The 16,062-nt window shown below is 35.8% G+C and overlaps 1 protein-coding gene across 1 annotated transcript in view; it reads left to right on the top strand.

The window, feature by feature from the left end:
* Nucleotides 1-16,062, top strand: part of LOC150089963 (uncharacterized) — a 153,132-nt gene that overhangs the window by 88,166 nt on the left and 48,904 nt on the right. Inside the window, exons 18-21 of the mRNA XM_090390147.1 lie at nt 2,684-2,764; nt 4,901-4,969; nt 9,315-9,413; nt 13,964-13,984. Of these exons, the coding sequence (XP_090246273.1) occupies nt 2,684-2,764; nt 4,901-4,969; nt 9,315-9,413; nt 13,964-13,984 (270 nt within the window). The remainder of the gene's footprint in view (nt 1-2,683; nt 2,765-4,900; nt 4,970-9,314; nt 9,414-13,963; nt 13,985-16,062) is intronic.

Here is a 16,062-nt window from a genome sequence, read left to right as displayed (position 1 = left end):
ATCAGAAGCTTTGAAACAGTAATCCGACCAAGGAAAAGAAGAAAAGAAGTCTCGCAGGTCATCCCATTTTGCATTCTTGTAATGCCAAACAACATGAGGTTGGGAATAGCCATGAGATAAAGGTTCCATTGGAGAAGAGACATCACCAAGTTGTGATCTGAAGTGGCTAAAGGACCTCTCACTTTGACCGTGTACTTAGAGGGGTTGTTTGTGAGAAAAAGATCAAGCGTATTGGCTGTATGATTAGGATTGTCCGGTGTTCTTGTTGGTAAATGGACAATCTGTGCAAGGTCATTAGTAATTGCAAATGCCTCAGCATCTCGACCAGCTGGGTCGGTGTGGCTAGAAAACAGAATCCAGCTGGAGTTGTGAACATTAAAATCACTAAGGAAAATTACCTCACTGTTAGGAAAGTTAGACTGGAGAAAGTCAAGTTTCAAAGAGAGGAAGTCAAAGAGTTCTAAGTGACTAGTGGAATTGGGAGAACGGTAGAGACAACGTATGAATTTGACACAATGAGGTAGAGAGATTTTAAGCCAGAGAAGATCAAAGAGAGGAGATTCCAAATTGCCAAGTCTCTGACAGATAATATTAGAACGGACATATGCACAAGTACCACCTTTGAGGCGAAAGGAATCATACAGCAAATAATTTGGGCATCTGAGATGAGCAGTGGTTGAATCAACCGATAACTGAGATTCTATCAGAAAAAGTACATGGGGTTTGGCAGACTGCAAGTGGAAATGGACATCGTTGAGATTAGAATTGAGACCACGTATATTTGTGAAATGAATTAGGAAGTGCTTGGGAGGTTTAGATCTTTTCGCAGTTTGACATTTCATGGTGTATTCAATAGTAAGAAAAAGTGGGTTGGACATGCTATACGAAGTAATGAAATTTTTGGATATGGCGTACACATGGTATGAATATACCCAGATCCTTGACATAACGTGGGCTCGACAATGCTCCCCACATACACACTACTTGGACTCCCTCCAGTCACTATCTGGCAGAGTAGAGGTAGCAAGATTATACACTAGCTGATCTGGAAGCCTTCTAGAGAGTTACCAATAGGTTCGGTCCGGTGTACTAACTAGCGGCTGGCCTGCGAACACCGTTTTAGAGCTGTACCCTCGAAATGTAAGGAATATTGGATCTCGCCATGATTTTCATCATAACCTCAAAAGTCATTAATCATACTGCATGATGGAAGAGATAAGGAAGGGTTGACCGGAACTTAGCTCTAGAGACTAAACATGGGTTCCACCACTTCAAGCCTCCAATAAACAAAGTGGTGGTATTGCACCGGTTGATGAGAGTCATCTACCACCTAGTACTGCCTGGTAACATAGAGGGGCGGCATTCCTCCATGTGGTGTGGGCGCCACACCTCGACCCTTGCTTACGTTAGTTCACACATGGGTGGTCACCCTCCATATACTTGTGCATGGAGGTTATACCCAGGATTACTAACAGTCCCACCATCGTGAAGGTGCAAGCAGAGGATTTGGCTGTCACAGACCGTCTGGACTTTGCTGAAATTGGGTCCACTGGACTTGAGTGTCACCTGAATATCCGTTCCATCAGCGTTTTAAACTCCCAGGTAGCAAGTACAGCTTGTCTGGCATATCTGAAAGAATGTCTGTGACAACCTCAAGGACCAGAGGACCTTGACAACCTCAAGGACAACCTGAGATGTAAAAGGTGACTGTAAAATAAAAAGGATTGACTCGTACAACAAATATATGATTAATCATGAGTTTTCAAGACAAAAAACAGAGATTGACTAATATGCATGGCTAACTTATACACCAAAATATATGGTAATTCATTCTTTGTAAAGTTTATATCAAATAAAACACAACCGCTTAATGCTCAGAAGTGTTCTTATTTCAGTGGTCTAATATCTGCATTCAAAATTCCTTTTTAAAATTATGTTAGATAAGCAAGCAACTTTTGCCAATTTTTTGGAGAGTCAACAGAAAGGCTTAAGTCATTTCTCAACTGTTTATAAACTCAGTAATAATAATTTCTTGCAATAACTGACAGACTTTATTAAAATATAATAAATACAAAAATAAAATTAAAATATGTTACACAAAAAATATATTTCTAAAAAGACTTTCTGCTTTGAAAGCTTCTTTCCTTGTGTTCTTTATTAATTTTATATTTTCACTTGTATATTTTACTGCTTTTATTATTATTATTATCTATTCTTAATCTATTTTTAATTTAAATTTTTGTGAAATCTTAATGTATTCCAAAATGGAAGATGAAGTTCCTGAAATATTTTTCATTCCGTCTTAAATGTATAGTTAGTTGACAAGTGGTGCCTCCGTAGCCAGGTGGGCAGGAGCAGCAGTGCGTAGCACGCGCTTCTTGATTAGACCGGGGTTCGAGCCCGTGACCACCAAATACGGAGGTTGCGGAAAGGTCAGGGAATGACCACCGCATATCCCTGGAGCAATATGGCCTTAGTTGCTAATGCTCCTAAAAACCAAACAAACAAACAAACAAACATAGTGGACAAGTGAACTATAGAAGTAGTTTTGATTTTCAATTCTAGTTCTTCCCTATTTTTAATTTTTAAAGATTCAAGAATATTAGTATATTTAATTAGTTTGCATTTTTAAATTGAGAATAAGCTGAAATTTTGTTTTTCTATATTTCTTTTATATCTATAGGCCTAGTGGAACCACTGCTGAACCAAAACCTCGTAGATCAAAAGGAACAATTGTTTTGCCCAAGCTAGGGAAGCATGACAAGTATGTAAAATAGTAATTTGTGAAATGTAACTTTTTTATTGTGAAATTTAATATTTTAAAAATGTAAGCCATTTTCCATTAACTTTACTAGTTAAGCATAATTAGGGTTTCCGGGTGTCTAATTTTGACCTGGACAATCCAGTAATTGAAATTACTGTCCATTAAATAAAATAAATAAATACTGGACATGTAAATGTCCAGTATTTGTTCATCTAAATTTTTTAACATGCAAATTTTGCAACTATTGTTGTTATTTAGGTAGAACTGTATTTTATTTTCACATAGCCAGCTGTTTCGATGAAATTTCAGTTTCTATAGACAGATGAATCTAATAAAGTAAGTTTTTTTTTTTTTTTTTGGTTATCATTTTCTATCAGGTACAGGGCAGAGTTTATTTTCTAGCTGAGTCACGATGACTAACACAGCTTAATGACATTGCACATCTTTTGATCACTTAAAGCCAGAATTTTCCATACTTTACATAGTGGGAACCCACTTTTTTTTAGTATTTTTTTTTTTTTTTTTTTTCTGAAGCTCAACAAAATGCATATAAAAAAATGATAAACACAACTAAGATTTCTCTTTATTTATCTTTCTCTTTGTTAATCTTATAATAATAAATCATATTATCATGTGTGTGTACCTTATAGCTTTTAAATAACTGAGAAGAGAATTAATGTGAATAAATTTTTATTTCTATAATTGTGATAATAGGGTCATGTGATTATTTGTATATTTTCTGAAGGTTTTTTTTAAGGGCTGGTACTGGGCTGTGGACAGCACTTTGGAAAATGCTGGCTTAAGCTGTATTCCAAAGTTATCAAGTCTAGTTGTAACTTTTTTTTTTGTTATTTATTACTGCTGGTTAGTACATCCTTGAAAACACTTTTCTGAAACAAGTATTGTAATGCAATTAGAGGGTTGTGCATTTATGAACGTACCAGATCCCATTGCCTTTTGGTGTCACTACGTGGATGATGTGTTTGTAGTTATCCCAGAGATTCGGGCAATCGGCTCTTAGACCACCTCAACTCTGTCGCCTTTTATAAGATTCACCATCGAACTAGAGTTGGATAATACCCTACCATACTTAGACACCCTTGTCTGATGCGAGGGCATGGGCTTGAAGACAACTGTCTACTGCAAACCAATGTGTGCTGGCCAATTTACCAACTATTGGTCAGCACACGTGTGCAGCCATCTTCTTGGCACTGCACAGACCTCGTTAACCCTTGCCTGGACCCACTCTAGTTCTGCGGATAAGAGGCACACCAAGCTCGCTAAAGTCAAGCAGATCTTGCAAGGTGTGGCTATCCCTTGACAGGTGTGACCTGCAGACACATGACCACGTAGCGACCAACAGGAACATTCAAGGTAATGACTACACCATGAGCACCTTTATCCCATACTACCCAAACCTATCACAGCAGGTTTATAGGGTCCTGAAATCACATGGGATAAAGTGCATACAGCTCCTGGGCAGGAAATTGTGATCCCTAGAGTGAAAACACCGGTTCCCACCTTACTACATAGTGGACTAGTCTACCACATTTATTGCCGTGACTGCACTAGCTGCTACATCGAAAAACTGGGAGATGGCTTGGCAAACGTCTTTCAGAACACGAAAGAGCCATCTGCTTAGCGGACATAGAACACTCGGCCATTGCTGAGCACTTCTAGTCAACCCGACATGACATTGACCCACACCGCGATGTCGTGGTTGTCAATCGGTCCTGCCATTACCGGCACCACACCTGGATGGAGTCGTTGCAGTTTAATTTATTTTGAGATATTTAAGAATAAACATTTACTAATTAAATGCATTTTCTTATTAAGCTTTATTTAATTTTAAAAATTTATTTACTAATTTAATTTCAATAGTTTAAAACATTTAATTTACTAATTAAAAATAATGCTGACTGGGCTAGTCAGGTGGGTAAAGTGCCTGCCTGGCAACCCAAAGGTCGTGGGTTTGAATCCCGCCTCGGGCTTGGATCAGAGTAGTGCAAAAACCTTGAGAGGTGCATTGTAGAAATATTAGTGCATTTTTAGAAATATTAAAGAGCATTAATTTTTTTCACTTTTTATTAATTTATAGCACATTAACTTATTTGACAAAATTTTTTTCTCCACTAGGCAGGTTGGCATGGCACAAAAAGTAACAGGAGCTTCTACCATTTCACTCCCATCCATTGGAAGAACAGAGTATGTATTTTGTTTAGAACTTCAATCTCATTTAATTAAGTGAAAATTCAGTAGTAAGTAATTAAAAATCTTACCAACTTAGAGCCATAAGAGAACTAAAACACACCTAATAAGACACACCCAATATAACATTTATTTATTCTGTGTTTAAACTTTGAATATTCATGAATATTCTGTTCATGTAGATTGCTAGTTGCAAATTATTCTTTTACTGAGTTCTCCTATTAAATTATAGGCAACTTTAAAAACATTTTTTTCCAAATGTGATTTTGTAGGCATAGAATTTAATTTTTTCTTAATATGCATTTGTATTGTGATGAAACACCTGTATGTGGAATATCCAGCTTGTAGAAGGCTATTAGGATTTTTGAGAATAACTACTAGGCAGAGATGAGAGATAAAGAATATAGATATAAGACTATCATAATTTTACAACATTAGTAGTAGGAAAATTGCGGGTGTGCCAAAATAATATAAAACTGTCTATAGTTAAAAAACAATGGGAATGAGAAAAGAAAGGGTTTAGATGAAAGAGTAAAAAATATTCATTTTAGAAACTCTGGGATTTGGAAGCATATGCATAAAGGAGAATGCAGTTCCTTAAATGGAGCTAATATGAAATCCTCTCTAAACACATTTGAGCTGAGTTGCATATTATTACATAATTCAATGGGTATTATATTTTTAAGATATTTATGATTTTAATTTATGATTTTAATTCATGATTTTAATTTTAATTTTAATTTTTTTATAGTAATAGTAATAGCTATTTTAAATTAAATTTTTTTTAAATAGTAATAGTAATAGCTATATAGTGCAAGGAAGCAACAGGCTTTTGCTGCCCTGGCCAGTTAAAAAAAAACAAGTAGATAAGAAAATTCAAGTTCTTCCTTGCATTGGTCACTATCCAGTTGACCTTTGAATTTATTCAAACTGTCAGCCTCAACTACCTGCAAATGCAACCAGTTCCAGCAATCAACAACTTACTGGCTAAAAGAAAATTTCCTAAAATTTAGTCTAAACCTCTTCCCCTGTAATTTGAATTTATGGGCCGTCATTCTGGAATTATTTATAACAGCAAAAATTCATCCTTCATTCATTTTACTAACTCCTCTCAGAGCCTTATAAACCTCAATCAGGTCCCCCTCTGAGATGCCTGGTTACCAAGCTCTAGGGCCCACATAATCTGAGTCTTTCCTCTTATGGTCACCCTTTTGCCAATCTCACATGCAAGTTACCCCTCTTTGGACCCTTTCAAGAAGCTCTATGTCTTTTTCAGATGAGATCTCCATACTTGAACACAGTATTTCAAATGTGTTCTCACAGTTGTTTTATATACAGTGGGTCTATGACCTACCTTTCTCTACAGGATAATGTTCAATAAATCATCAATAGTACACCATGGGATTTCCTGGCTGCCTGTTTACACTACTCAGAAAACTTCATATTTGTCTATATCATAACTCCCAGATCCTTTTCTTTCTATACTGTTTTTAATTTCACCCTACCAAGTACATAATTCATTTTGGAGTTGCTTGTCCCCAAGTGTAAGACTTTGCATTTTGCTGCATTAAAACATAGTTGCCACTTCTCTGGCCATCTCTGAATTCTGTTCAAGTCATCCTGAAGGAGCACTGCCTGGTACTGATAATTAACAACTCTACCAATTTTTATGTTGTCTGCAGTATTTGCATGGAAAATAAGTGTTGTTATGCAGTGTTTAATTGGTACCAGTTCCTGTCTATAATATACTTGAATTGATTATGGTAGAGGAAAATATTGCCAATGTTTGCTTCTCTTTATTGCATTTTTGAACTTCTTTATAGCAGAATCAAGCTGGCTTAATTTCTTTTGATTGTTTAAGAAAGCATAATAATGTATCGGTAAGGGTATCAAATCCACATGTGGACAGGTTTTGCAGCTTCCGCGAATGAAAAGTTTTTAGTTATACTTAGCCGCTTTATTGACTTAGTTGTTAGATTAAATTGTTTTCTATAAGTAGCTTATAGACCTAGTCAAGCTCCGTGGTTTATTTTGAGTTTAGATAGTGCGATATGGAAAGTAAATAATACCTCGTGTCCGTAGATTGACAGTTCGTAACTTGCCGCCATTTTTATAGGATACAACATGTGCTAGCGTAAGGTTTAACGGAAAACTAGATAGCATAAAGTTTAATGGAAACCTAGATAGTGACTATAGTAGTATCAATTAATCAGTAAAATTTATTTATCTTAAATTTCATTGTCAATTGAATTGTACTTTTTTAATTAAATAAATAAAGTGACCTAGTTATTACAAATGTAACATCATAAATTAATACTTATAAGTTAACAGGAGATAAGAAAGTCATATAATGTAACTCGGAGATAATATTCGATACCGAAATACGTATATATAGTTTATAACTGCATTGGGATATAAGTTTAGGGTTATATTTTGTATTGGAATTTTATTGAACTTGAATAGAAATTATGACTCAGACCAGAACAGCAAAGCAAAAGGCTCAGGGGAGAACTGAGGGGGGGGCGGTTGTCCTCTGAATCACAGTCTATTGAAATGCACTGCTTGTTTGATGTTTGTGGAGCAATCAGGAACGGGACATGATATTGCCAAGGGGAATGTCTTTGTGTGTGTGTGTGTGCAGTGTAAGGAGTGCGAGGAAATCAGGCACCAACTTGGCATTGTTATGGGCTTATATGAGAGCTTGAAAGACAGGGTGGATGCCCTTGAAGGATTTAAATTGAGGGGCCCATCAAGCTCTCAGCTGTCCACATCAATGCCAGAGCTTGCACTTGAACATCACGCAACACAGCAGCAACCCCCAAGGCAGAATGCGCTGGTCCCAAAGAAACTAGTTGTTGTAGGTGACTCTGTTGTCAGGGAAATGGGGAACATATTGTGCAAAAAAGATAGATGGAACAGGACCAGGGTATGTCTGCCAGGAGCAAAGGTTGATGACGTTTATGATAGATATAAGCTGGTCTGTAACCAAGTTACAAAGGAGGTTAGGCAGGCAAAGGCAGATTATGAGAAATCTTTGGCAAAGGATGCAAAGAAAAACAGCAAAGAGTTCTTTACTTATGTAAAATCTAGAAGGAAGGGGATGAATCAGATTGGTCCACTTGATATCAATGGTTCAACTGTTGATGATCCTGCTCAGGTAGCTAACAAACTAAATGAATATTTTGCATCGACAGTCACACATGAGGAGTTATTCAGGGAGGGGAATGCCAGAGGTATATTCAACTGTGGCAGTAAGCTAGATAATCTTGTAATAACTGAGAGTAAAGTGGAGGAGAAATTGTTGAAGATAAACAAAAAAGGCACCTGGGGTGGATGGAATCTATCCAGTTATATTAAAGGAGGCGGCAAAGGAAGTAAGCAAACCCTTAGCCATAATTATGAGAGCTTCCCTGGCCTCAGGGGAGGCACCCATGGACTGGAGATGTGCAAATGTAACCCCAATCCACAAAGGGAGACACAGGTAATTACAGACCTGTTAGTTTAACTTCTGTTGCTGACCGAGTTAAAGAAGCATTGCAGGATCATCTAGACAAGACTTCAGTTATAGCTCGGACATAGCATGGGTTTGTTAAGGGGAAGTCTTGTCTGACTAATTTGATTGGATACTATGATGTAGTCACAAAGATACTGGATGCAAAACTTTGATATCATATACTTCACAACAACAGATGGAACTTTGTTCCAACAACCAATTACCTGCTGGCTGAAGCAAATTTCTGTATTTCTATCCTGCAACAAGCCTTCAAGTTAAATTTATGTCCTCCTCATATGCAAGGGTGTGAATATATTAGAAAGCTAAAGAAAGTTGCCGACTACTTCCTTAGATAGTAAAATTATAATTGTTTGAAAAGGTCAATGAAAAATTTGTGGACTAATACAACCTCTACAGTACTATAGAATTGCAGGGGGATACCTCAGTGCAGTTTTTTAAATTAAATAAAATTTGTATGCTTTTGCTGCATTATAATTTTGACTGAGCCTGAGTACTTTGTGCTGAGTTTGGGCTTATGTTCAACTTAGAGAGAAATACATTATCTGTGGTTATGCTGAAGTTGCTAATCTCTGTTTAAAGTATATAGCATCACCTGAAAATCTTAAAAATTAATTATAAAAGGTATTAGCAACTTAAGCAGAACTGTAGCTAATGGTATTGTCTTTCAATCAAATATAAGCCTTAGTGCTATGTACTTGGCCTCAGTCTTTAGTAGCCTTTTTCATTAGTTGAAAGAATTTTTATATTATACCATTGTGCTAAACAATGAAACTATTTTTATGTAAAAAAATTTATTCTTATTTTTATTCTTCGTTTTTTATTTTTCAGGGATTCATCTTTTCTAGAACCTCCTCCCACAAGGTATTGTGGTGGCAGACATACAGTAACAAGTCCACAACAAAGAGGATTGAAATTTACTCAGTTCAGGTTAGTTAGCAGTGAAACTTTCTGGAATTCTGAATAATTTTTAGTTCTAACCTGCATTAAAAACATAATTCAAAATGTAAAGAAATAATGAATATTACTTTTGCTTTTAGAATCAAAAGAACAAACACCTAAATGTAATATATCTAAAACCATAAAAGCTTTGGAAAAAATTTTATATACATTTTGGAGGTCACTTACATTTGAAGTCTCGTACTGTGCTACTATTCTACTTTTAGTATTTGTATTTGTATTAAAACGGTAGAACAATTGATGGAAGCAAAATCTGTTCCATAACACAGTAAAGTGCATAACAAAGTGAATTTATACATTTTGTACACCTCGCTTTTAATTCTATGGTTGTCAGTACATTTTATTTTTATTTTTACATCAAAATTTTATCCTGTGTTATTTTTATTTTATTTTTAATTTTAATAAAGTTTTGGTCATATATGGTTGGTGTATTCAATTGCAGTCAGTAGGAGTCACAACTTTCCCAATCCCTGAGTCCTATTTGGAGAATTCATTATTGTTTATAGCCATTCTGTGTTATGGATGATGCAGATGTTTGTGCTGACTTAAAAGGAAGATAGAATTACAGATGCTAATCAGAACAGCTGTGTCAGAATATCTATAGAAAAGGAATTCTGCAAAAACTGAATGGCAGTGCTATTAATAGAGCAGAATGAATTTGTAAGTGAGGGATTATGAATTAACTTGTTTGGGACAGTGCCTTAGAGATTTGTTGATGCACTTCAGCTGTGGTGAAGATATTCCATGGTAGGGTGGATTTGTGATTTATACAGAATCAATAGCTGTGTAAAAGAAAATTAATGATTGTGAGTGAACAAAAAAGCCTAATTTTATTAATGCAAGGGCAACAATTTTGACATGTTTATGCCAAGAAAGGTTAGAAGGTAGATAACACTGCCTTCCAACCTTTCCCCAGTAAAGGTATTTGACCCGGTCTAGAAATCTGAGTGCTGTGCAAATGAGCATGGAAGCAGTGGTCTCTCTCTTTTTTTTTTTTTTTTTTTTTGTAAGAAAGAAGACAGAACTGGGTTTTAGAAGGATTGGACTTAAATAACTTTTTTGCCTCCACTGGAGAATTGCTTAGGGACCACCATTAGGGAACTAGTTGTGAATTCCAAAAGTTGTGGCTGTTTGAGCAGAGCAAAGTTTGTTTGACTATAAAATGAAATGTAAGGCACTATCAGCAGCAGGGCAGGATTTCCAATTAATGGAAAAAGAGCATTAATATACTTGAGGGAAAAATGGGTGGGTGAAAAAATAGAACCTGGAGAATGCCAGCATTAGTGGTGAAGTTAGCAGACAGAGAGCTATTGCACATATTGAGCAGTTTGGTTTCTCCAAACTTCTCCATGGAATATGCCGACCGGGCTAGCCGAGTGGGTAAAGTACCTGCCCGGCAACCCAAAGGTCGCGGGTTCGATTCCCGCCTCGGGCTTGGATCAAAGTACTGCAAAAACCTTGGGAGGTGCAATATGGCCACAGAAGCCGATGCGCCAACAACTACCAAATCAAAAAAAAAAAAAAAAAAAAAATCCATGGAATATATCAAAGAAGCATAAGATAAGGCAATATAACATCAGTGAATTGAAACTGACAGAATCCATATTGATGATCTTTAATCAGATGGAAGGTTTCACGATAGTGTTAGAGTGGATATTTGATGGATTTCTCCATAATTTTTGGGGCGCCTCCATAGCCAGGTGGGCAGGAGCAGCAGTGCGTAGCACACGCTTCTTGATCAGACCGGGGTTCGAGCCCCTGACCACCAAATACGGAGGATGTGGAAAGGTCAGGAAATGACTACCGCATATCCCCGGAGCAATATGGCCTTAGTTGCTAATGCTCCTAAAAACCAAATAACAACAACATCCATCATTTTTGAAACAACTGAGGTAAGTATAATAAGATGGTAATTGAAAGAGAGGAATTTGACACCCTTTTTAGGAATTGGCTGGATATGAGCAAATTTCTAAGCAGAAGTGAAAAACACCAGTGGAATAAGAGAATGTAAAAAGAAATGGCATTTCTCTACTTGTTCCTAAGAAGTGGAGATTTTTTGGCATCAATATTATTCAGGATTCTTCTAATGCATTTCTGACAGAAAACCAAGAGAAGCATTGAATGGAATGTTTTTGGTGATTGACCAAGATGAACAATGAAAGAGTTTGGGGAAAATTAAAAAGCTAATAAGCTAGCTATCTTTAGATGAGGATTCACCGGAATAATCAGAGTGTTACAGGGATGGAAGTGCAGATTAACAGAAGTTGTATCCAGTAGCCTTGTAAGAGACAAGAAGGCTTGGCTGCTACTTGGACAAGAAACAAGTTTCTTGCCCTTAGATTTTTCAAAATTGAGATTTATTAATAACTTGTTTATCAATGTTGTAGGTTTTGTTGTAGGCTGAATATGAAACCAAACATTGGTATACAAGGCAATGTACTATATTGTTATCCCAAACAGCCTTAGGATGACAGTTTAGGGTGGAATGAGATATTAAAGATTTTCTCCCATAAGAATAGTTTTAATATGATCTGAGCAAATAATGAGTTTGGAAGATTTAAAACAGTAGTGCAACCAAGGAAAAGATGAATAGAAATCATGTGGATCATCTCATGTTTCAGTCTTGTAATACCAAATGACATGACACTCAGAATGGTCATGGTGGGGGGGGAGAGACAGAAAGACTATTGGAGAAGTGATTACTGCCAAGTATTGTGATCTGAGGTACCTCAAGGACAACTAACATTAACTCTGTAATTTGAAATATTGTTGGTGGAGAAAAGATCAAGAGTGTTAGGTGCATGTCTAGGATTGTATGGCATTCTAGCAGCTAAATGAACATGTTGTGTAGGGTCATTAGCAATAACAAAAGTCTCAGCATCTCTACCAAATGAGTCTGTAAAACAAGAAAATCAAAGCCACTAGAGTTGTAAAGATTAAATTCACCGAGGAAGTTACTTCACTGTTAGGAATTTAGGTTGGAACAATTAGTTTCAAAGCAAAAAGTTAAAAATTCTGGGTGATTTGTTGAGGTTGTAAAGAGACAAGCAATAAATGAATTTGACAGTATATGGTAAACACATGCACAAGTATCACATTTAAAGTGGAAAGAATCATAATAGTGAACATGAGATGAATGATGTCTGAGGTTACCTATAATTGAAATTCTGTCACAAAAAGTGAGTAGATTGTAGGCATAAATGCACATACCAATATTAGAAATGAGGCCATATTAGGATCTGAGCAAATTTGCAAAATGAATTAAGAAGTTTATAGGAGGTTTAATTCTTTATGCAGATTAATTTGTTCCATTAATTCAGCTACTCATGATGCATTTATATAATTAGATAAATGTTGGGATGGAATATGTTTTGTGAATCTAGAAAATTTTTAAATATGACATACATATGTATGACAAGAAATATCCAGTCTTTAAAATAGTGTGGCCTCAGCAGTGGTGGCAACAAGATTATACATTTTCTGATCCATATTCCTCCTAGAAAAATTGTAATAGGTTTGGTCCAGACCATTGGACTATCTAGCAGCTGGCCTGTGAAAATAATTTGACAGCAGCTGTATCTCAAAATGTAAGGAATATTGGATGCCTTCACAATGCCCATGATAACCTCAAAATATGTGACTCATACTGTATGATAGAAGAGATGGGGAAATGCATAGCTTTGTTGTGGAGACCACACATGGTTTTCACCATTTCAAGCCTCCATTAAGCAAAGCACTGAATGATGAGTCATCTGCTACCTAATGTCTAGTGTCATAGAGGGTTGGCTGTTCCTTATTATGATGTGGATGCCCACCCACTTCTGTCACTTCACACCTAGGTGGTCACTTCCAGCATTTACTAACAGTCTACCAGTATGATGGTGGAAGCAGGGTATTTGGTTTTTGTAGAATAACTGTACTTTGCCAAAATTTGATGCACTTGATTTACAAATAAGAATTTAATGTCAGCTCAATCAGCATTTTAGATTGGAGAAAGTAGGATTTCAAAGAAAAAAAAATTAAATTCCCGGGTGAGTTGTTGAGTTGGGAAAGAGATAGAAGCAACAAATGAATTTGACAGAATGTGTTAAAGAGATTTTGAGCCAAAGAAGATAAAAAAAAAAAAAAAAAATCCAAATTAGGAAATCTCTGACAGGAAGGTTCTTTTTACCAAATTGAGACACTATCAGAGGCCTTAGCTGCCATCACTGGAAGAATGTCCACAACAAACATCAGGGATTCTCTCCCCCTCTCTTCAAATTTAACTGTTTTCTCTGAAAACATTACAATATCAAATTGTATTCTATGTTTAATTTGCTACCCAATGTAATTTGATAAAAATAAGTGTAAACAAAATTATTGTTTTAACTTAAAAGGTATAATATGAACTTTTAAATGTATATTTATTTGATTTTGGATTGAAAACTGTTTTAGCTATAGATTTTATTATGCCAAAATCAGTTAGACTTTTAATTTATTCATTTAATTTCAATAATTAATTAGTATTTTTTGTTCTGTAGCATTCCAGAACAAGAAAGAAGGTAAGTGCATTTTAAATATTTTAATCAAAAATTAATTAAAAATTTAATTAATATTAATTAAAATTTTAGTTAATATTTAAATTATTATTAATATATTTAAATTAAATTATATTTAATTTTAATTTAAAATTTTAATTAATATTTTAATTTTAAAAATTCATTTTAACCCATAAGCAGTTGCATCCACTTTTATAAGTGATCATTATTGAGAACACCCCATCAGTTTATAATGTTGTCATATGTGCTTATTTCTCATTAATATTTTTATTTCTAATTATAATATCATTCTGTGCACTATAACAGTATGCTATATTTATTCATTATAACAGTATTTATTAAAAAGACATATATTTTGGAACAGTAGCATAAAACATTTTTTCAGAATGTCTGTAAATTCCCTTTTAAGTTTATGTCAAATTGCAGTGCATTCAATGTCATAAAAATTACCTCACCGTAAAACAGTTAATGGAATTGTCTGAAAATTGTATGTCAGTACATCATGTTGACACCTGCATGTGTATTAACATTTAAAATGTTTTGTATGGAGCATCATGATTTATGGGATTGAGATGTGGGCACTAAGGAAGGAGGATTCTAGAATTAAGCTTATCAGTGGTGGTGGATGTGGAGAGGCTTGAAAGGGTGAAATGAACAGATGATCAACTTCCCTACTGGTGAAGCTAAGGCTGTGCAGCTCTTCTGATTGTTGATATTGTTGTGTGTGTGTGTGTGTGTGTGTGTGTGTGTGTGTGTGTGTGTGTGTGTGTGTGTGTGTGTGTGTGTGTGTGTGTGTGTGTTAGTACAGTTTATGGTGCTTCAATCAAAGTTTTGTAATCACTATTCCCTTGACTGACTGTTTCTTCCATTTCTGGAATTCAAGTTATGAATGAACCAAAACTTAAGTCTTGCAATTTTAGATAATTTTGCTCTATATTCTATCAGTGATGATTTTCCAGATTATATATATTTTTTAATTATTTCTAAACTTTCTTTAAGTACCAGGTGGTTATAAAATAAGTTTCCCTATTCAGAAGACCCTAGTGTCAAAACAGTTAGAGTTAGCACTGTGAAAATCAGTGGGTATGTCGTTTAGGGTATGGGGAAGCGATTTGTAGAAGAAAAAAAATTAGTTCAAATTTCTGCCACCAGGGGGAAACGGTGCTGCACATATGTAAAAGTTGTCATTTACTTACTTCAAGACATGCTGCTTAAGCAAATGACATCCTATTAGATAAAAGCAGAAAGGCAAAGGCCAATGCCACCATCAGTAACCATTATTGCTCTTACAAAAAAGAAATGTGCTCTTTTAGTAAAACCGTGCTACCAGAATAATAGTAACACTAATGCAGCACTATGTGAATATCGGAAACTTAAAGGTTTGTGAAAAGGGGCTTTGAAAACTAATGAAGAAATTTGAAGCGACTGGGGAGTTAGGTGTAATACCAGTCAGGGGATGACCACATATTGGAACGGAGGTAGTGAATGAAGTGACAGTTTCAATGGTCAGAATGCGAAACACTACCAGTCGGTAGTGCCGCCAGAGGTGTGTCAAGAGACTTGAACCTTCCTTGGTCTACTGTACGTAAAGTGCTTTGAATAATTTTATGCTGGTTCCTGTACAAGATTCACGTAGTGCAAGAACTAAAGTCTTGTGATCAGCAACAATGAATAAACTTTGCTTTATGATTTCTGGCTCGTATGGAACTTGATGATACATGAGCTGGAATGACCTTTTGGTCTGATGAGGAACATTTCATTCTTCATGGGGCTGTAAATGCACAAAACTGCCAAATATTCTTGTCCATCTGCTGTGCATGAAAGACCACTACAAAGTCCATACTTTATAGTATGGTGTAGATTCACAGCTGAGTTTATAATCGCACCATTTTTCTCTGAAGGGTCTACACCTCATCGCACCGTAAGGTGTACAGTAACTAGTGCACGGTTCTGTGATCTTCTGAGAGATCACATTATTCTCGCTCTGCAAGAAAGGCAATGCTTGGAGACCATAGTGTTCATGCAAATGGTGCCCCTCCCCATGTTGGTCAACAAGTGAAGGAACTACTCTGTTCAACATT

This window comes from Mastigoproctus giganteus, chromosome 2, assembly GCF_048544385.1.
Source record: "Mastigoproctus giganteus isolate SK-2022 chromosome 2, ASM4854438v1, whole genome shotgun sequence".
Lineage (NCBI taxonomy): Eukaryota > Metazoa > Arthropoda > Arachnida > Uropygi > Thelyphonidae > Mastigoproctus > Mastigoproctus giganteus.
The sequence above is the reverse complement of the archived record's forward strand: the minus strand, read 5'-3'. Positions and strand labels throughout refer to the sequence as shown.